This window comes from Desmodus rotundus, chromosome 1, assembly GCF_022682495.2.
Source record: "Desmodus rotundus isolate HL8 chromosome 1, HLdesRot8A.1, whole genome shotgun sequence".
NCBI classification, from domain to species: Eukaryota; Metazoa; Chordata; class Mammalia; order Chiroptera; family Phyllostomidae; genus Desmodus; species Desmodus rotundus.
In genome coordinates, this window is record NC_071387.1 from 31,516,595 (window position 1) to 31,522,870 (window position 6,276).

Here is a 6,276-nt window from a genome sequence, read left to right on the forward strand (position 1 = left end):
AGGACCTCTCCCACCTTCCCCATCCTTAGCACACCACTGCAATGATTTTAAATTTCTGAAAAACATCGTATAGGCCAGACAAAACATATATGTGACCGCTGGTGTAAGGGTTACATTTGGAACTTAAATTCCCTCTTTCCACATGAATAGCCTCTCGCTCACTGGGCTGTCTCTGGGCAGGGCAGGTGCTCCACTCTCGAAGTGAACAAGTGCAGAGACAGGGCTCACTTTCCCAGGGTAGGGCAGGGGCAGGGGCAGGGGCAGGGGTTTCTTCAATTCAGAAACTCCTGAGATTGTGAGTTCTTAGGGAGAGTTTGGGTGGGTGGGTTGGGAGGGGGAATCTAGTTTTCTCTATAGCAGTAATAGTAACAATGGCAATGGCCATCCTCACACATTCACCTTGGATCAGCCTTAGGGGGTGGTGAGCTGGTGCATGCCAGGAGACCTCCCAGCTCCTTCCACTTTCTAGCATGCTTACTGAGAAACACGTTCTCTTTCATGAACTCAGAGTGGGAGAGAAAAGTCAGGCATCCTGTGGCGTAGGTGTATCTCTAACATAAAGCCCGGTTTCCTCGTCTCCTCGTCCTGCCTCATGCCACTTCTGCCTCCCTCGGAGTCCTCATGGGCTCACCTGCACAGTGGCAGAGGCCTGCCTCTCTCTTCTCTGGCCAAAGGGGGTACAGGGCTGAAGGGGAGGGGGCAGGCGGCAGGGGGGAGTGCAGAAGTTCAGGAGCTGCTGGGTGGCGCAGGTGCAGGCACTGGGTGGTGTCTGTTCTTTCACTCATCCCTCCCCTCCCCCTTCCTCCCCGGAAACCAACGACTTTGCCATCAGCAGTATTGGGGATGGTGAGCCATGGGGGCCAGGCCCAGGGAGGGGTGGGAGTAAGGGGGGACTGCTGCAGCTGCCAGGGCATAAGCCAGGCTTACACCTAGGCTCAGGGCAAGGTGCCTGCAGACTTGGTTCCCGCATCAGCAGTCATGAGCAGATGTGACAACTCCACGCTAGCACCCGGTAAGCTGGGCGGGGCAGGGGCAAGGGCTGGGGGAGGGGTCATGCGGCTCCATGGCCCCTCTGCTGGGATCTGGAGGGTTGGGCTGGGCAGTAACCGCCCCCCCTCCCCATCCTCTCACATCCACAGGAATTCCCTCCTTTACTGAGGCCTGGGGATTGTGGTCCCTCTTAGGGGCTGTGACGCTGCTGCTTCTCATCTCACTGGCTGTGCACTTGTCCCGATGGACTAGTGGCTGGAGCAGGAGCCATCCAAGCGAGGGACAGTGAGTGGGGGGAAACAGAAATGGGGTAATTGAGGCTTACTCCTTACCAGGAAGTCTCCATTAACCCCCTAAACTTTGTGTTGCAGTTCCGGAGGGTCTGTGGAAGAGGTTCCCCTGTATGGGAACCTACATTATCTGAAGACAGGTAGGAAGATGGCAGAGGGGAGGGGTGCAGAGGCCAGGTCCTGGGTGGGTGGGATGAAGGGCTGCAGGAGGAAGAACAAGAAGTGACCAGATTCCTGTTACCTGTCACAGGACGGCTGTCTCAAGAACCAGGGCCAGACCAGCAGGATCCAACACTGGGAGGCCCCACCAGGGTGAGTTAGTTGTGGTTGAGTAAGAGGGGAGCGAAGGAATGGGGGGGGTGCTTTTTCAAGGGCGCAGTGAATTCCTAACAGCCTTGCATCTCCAGGCTGCAGAGGAGGTGATGTGCTATACCAGCCTGCAGCTGCGGCCTCCTCAGGGCCGGATCCCGAGCCCTGGAACTCCCATCAAGTACTCAGAGGTGGTGCTGGACTCTGAGACAAAGCCCCAGACCTCAGGCCCGGAGCCAGAGCTCTACGCGTCGGTGTGTGCCCAGACCCGCAGAGGCCGGGCTTCCTTCCCAGACCAGGCCTATGCCAACAGCCAGACTGCACCCAGCTGAGATGGGGGGCCTGACACAGTGAGGCATGCAATTCCCCAGCCTCCTCTGTTGCAGGGGTAACCGCTACCCTGTCCAGGGCACGGCTATTTCCCAACAAACCCCCAAAGACAGTCAGCCATTGCCTAGTCACCGGAGGTGGTGTTCCCCAAACCTCTTACCTGACCTGTGAGGGAGATATCTCAGGGGGAAAGCAGGCCCCCAGTTTCTTGAGGATGGAAAAAGCAGAGGCAGTGGCCCCTACCCCACCTCTTTTTTCTATAGATTCTTCTCAGCCCCCAAACTCCCAGGTTCTCACTTCCTCCTCCTTCCGGAGTTTTACCAGACAGATCCTCCCTACTATTGCTCTCTTAGAGTGTACCCCTGACACCTCAGCGTCTCCTCTAACACAGGCAGTGGTGGAGGGGGAAGAGCCTAAGAGGACCTGGGTGGGTATACTCCTGTGGAGGCCGCAAGGTGGAGGGGGCCTGGAACCAGCAACCTGAGGAACCCAAGCCTGGCTTCTGATTTGAGAATGGTGGCAGGAGAGTAGCAGTCTCCATCCTGCTGCCTCTGTTGTGTCCCCAAGTTTTAAAATAAAATTTCTCAAAAAGTGTTTGGAGTTTAGCTAGTGGACTACAGACCTGCAATAGACACCACAGGGTGGGAGTGTGAGCTTTGCTGTCTGCACAGAGCACTGTCCATCGCCTCGGGGAAGGCAGGGGTGGTGCTGGGCTCCAGCCTCCACTCCCAGCTCTTCGGATGCTGGTGCTGCTGTTAGAACATCCCCAGAATTTACACTCAGAGCCACCCCACTCCCATCACCTGGAGTCTGCGAGCTCACTAGCCACTGACCTACTCTCCCCAAGGACCCTACAACTGTGCTGCGCCCAGCACAACCTGTGGTCTAGGCCATCTTCCCACAGGGAGATGCAGGTCCAGCTTGACAGATCTGAGGTTTGAGGGGCAGAAGAAAGGGGAAGCTGGGGCTTTTGCTTTCAAAGTTCTCAAAACCATGTGCCTGAGACCAGCCTGGTGGTCCCAATAAAAAGGGGGACGTCTTCTGCGTGTGTTCACACACACACTCTAGGCAGGGGTGTCCAACCTGCGACCCTCAGGCCGCATGCACCTCAGGATGGCTATAAATGTGGCCCAACACAAAACCGTAAATATACTTAAAACATTATGAGATTTTTTTTGTGTGTGATTTCATGTTGCAATGTATGTAAGGTGTGGCCCAAGACAACTCTTCTTCCAGTGCGGCCCAGAGGTGCCAAAAGGTTGGATACCCTTGCAACCCAAATGCCGTGGGGTTCCTGGACCTGAGGACCCCAACCTGTGCCTCCCCAGCAGAGGCCTTGGCCCCCGTTAAGGACAGGCAGCTGGGGCTGTGTAGGAGGAAAGATGGCTTTGGGGGCGGGGACCGGATGTGGGGAACCACTGACAAGCGGGATGTGGGGTTCTGAAGGCTGCTGTGCTGAAGACCGCACAGCTTGGCCGCGGCGTGGGGAACTGAAGGCTTGAATCTGGAGGAGGCGGGGGTTGGGGTGCCGCCACCCCACTTGTGACCCGGCAGAAATCGCAGCCGAGGCTTCAGAGGACCCCACTCAGACCGGCTCGCCCCGCGGGGCTCTGCGGCACCTGCGGCCTCGGCCCGCTCAGGACCAAGCCCCAAGCGCCCCCGCGTGGCGGGACTCGGCCGCGCCACCACCTCTGCGCAGGCGTATTGCTGCCCGGTCCACCACAAACTGGGAGACGAAGTCTCCAGGCTTCGGGGTGGGGTGTGGGGGGGTCGGGGTGGGGGGCTAGAGTCTAGCCACCTCCTGGAGTCTAACCTGGGGTGGTTGCTGAGCCCGGTACTGTCGCTCCCGGAGTAGCAGCCGCCTCCCGCGTTCGTAGAACGTAGCGGACTCACTCTGTGCGGAGCTGGGTATGATTTGAACTTTGTTTTCCTTCGTCTGCGAAGCCTGGATCCTCTGCCTTTTCTCTCCCCTACGACGCCTTGATTTTTCTTACCTTCTTACCTTGTTTATCAGTGAGGCTCATGCCCTAACCTAGGCCCTCACGACTTAACGCCAGGCCTGTGGCAACTTCCTAACTGATCCCTACGTCTTGGGAAGATGTAAGTTGGGGCCGCCGGATGCACTTCAAAAACCTTCTGAGGGTCCCCTTGCCACATCTCTCCAGCTGGCTTTGTCTCACCTTGCCAAATACCTGGGAGTTCTCTCTCCACAGCTCCAGGTGCTTCCCTTAGTGGCCTCCCTTGCCTCATTGGTGTTTTATTCCAGCCAGAAGGAGGGAATAAAAGTTTGCCCTGTCCCAAGCAAACTCCCAGGAGCAGGTCCTTAGGGGAAGCTGCCAGGGCCCTTTGGGGACCTACCTTTTGCCCTCTCCCCAACATCCCACCTGGGTGGATAGGGATAAGCCCAAGACCCAAAGAAGAAGGATCTTTGGGATGGTAGAATGTTCAATGATAGGAAATTCTTAATGAATTGTAGGTGGGGAGGGGCCTCAAAAGCCATCCCAAGCCATCCAACCAAAGCCCCTCCACGACTGGCCTTACTCTGTCCTCTGTCAAGATGAGTGTCAACTTTCAAGCTGGTTTGGGCTACAAGAAGGGTAACAGAGCTGGGACATGGTGCAAGACCAAGTCTTAATGACTTCATTTTGAAGCCCAGAGCTAGATCTGCTTCCTGAACTTTTTGATTATGTAAGCTAACACATTCCTTTATTGCTTAAGTCAGTCTAAGATTTTCAATCTCTTGCAACTTGGAGTTCTGACTTCCTAATAATAGCTTCTGTTTTTAAGTCTTTTGGAGATTATCACTTTATCTGCCAATAATGCTAAGACTACTCAGAGCGAGGGGATTCTGTGTATATAGCAGCCTTATGAAGACCCCCCTTTCCACGCCCCCTCTGATGCCTCTCAGCTACAGGTGAGGAACGTTAAGCGGGCTCGGCTGAGCTCTTGGCAGAGAATTTGAAGACAAATTCCTGGAGAAGAGCCTTGCAGCCAAGAGCAAGTTGGCAGGTCCCAAAGCAGCCTGCTTCCCAGGAACAATCAATGGCTTTGCTGAGTCTCCCCTACTCTCCAAAAAAACTAATGGGAAGATTGAATTTCTCAGACTTCGAGGCTGGGAAACGCAGACAAACCAGAGGGCAGAGAAACCTGCAGGAGGACACAGGTGAATCTCTGAAAAAGGTGCAAAGCTCAAACACAAAAGATTACCCTGAACTAGAAATTATGGTATCAGAACTAAAACTTTCCATAGATAAGTAAAAGGAGAAGATGTCACGGCTAAAACCCCAACATAGGTCTAGAAAATTAAAGACGAAATATCTCAAAATGGAACAAAAATGTGGAGACACAAGTCATGTCGGTTAAAGATGGGGGATGGGAACAGGCCCAGGAGACTGTGATTTCTCTTGCGTTCCCAGAGAAAAAGGAACAGGAAAGGAGAAGTCATAATTCAATAACAGATTAAATGTCCCCGAGTGAAATTTTCCTGAGCTCTAAGGAAATGGGAAATCTTAGCACATTTTCAGGCAGAAAGAAAGTTCTTGCTTTTTATCTGCTACCCTGGAAGTTAAAAGACCACAAAATTGAATGTGAGTGACTGACAGGAAAGGCCTGTAACCCAGACCCAGCCAAGGAGGAAAGAAAGATATTAAAGATTTGCAAAAATCACCCAGTATCTTATCTGAGAAATACTTTTAAGACTCTAGTGAAACAACAAACGAATCAGAACGGAGACTTCAAGATAGGGGAAGATGAAGAGGAAAGAAAGCAGTGGGGAGCAACGAACCATGATCTACATTTTTCTATATATTTATAGTTCTATATATTTATAACATGTGATATGAATGCTAAATAAGGACTCTTGGAACAGATGGAACACAATGAAAAGGGAAACTCTAATAAATATTAAATTATTTCAATAAAACTCTGGAATCAGCTGGCGGGTACAAGGGGAAGGTAAGTGTTCCAGGATCAAAGATAGGGAGGGTGGGAGGGGTGGGGGAAGGGCAGCGAAAGTCATCTAAAGACCACATGTATCAGGGTGGGGAGAAAGTAGAAGACAGGTAGAGTATGATGGAAATAGTTGTTGTTCCGTGAAACAGTGTGACAGAGTCATGTGTGTCTATTTAAGAGAACAGGGCCAGGGACCGCTAACTATTAATAGAATGGCAAACTCCAAATTAACAAGGGGGAGAATGGGATGAATAGCCGCTCATTCAATCCAGCAAAGAAAAAGAAGAGCTCGCAACAATGTTGAAAAAATCTAAAACCAAGTAAGATGGAAATAATCAAATATATCACTCATTACAGTAAATGTGAGCGGACTGAATTCTTCCATCAAATTTTGTTATATTTCGTC

At 52.4% G+C, this 6,276-nt stretch overlaps 1 protein-coding gene across 1 annotated transcript; it reads left to right on the forward strand.

The window, feature by feature from the left end:
- Positions 1-771: 771 nt before the first annotated feature.
- Positions 772-2,525, forward strand: SIT1 (signaling threshold regulating transmembrane adaptor 1). The gene is made up of 5 exons (XM_024559982.3): positions 772-1,012; positions 1,140-1,275; positions 1,362-1,420; positions 1,531-1,592; positions 1,688-2,525. Exons 1-5 carry the CDS (start codon positions 979-981, stop codon positions 1,919-1,921), a joined length of 525 nt encoding a protein of 174 aa, XP_024415750.1. The 5' UTR covers positions 772-978; the 3' UTR covers positions 1,922-2,525.
- Positions 2,526-6,276: the final 3,751 nt, after the last annotated feature.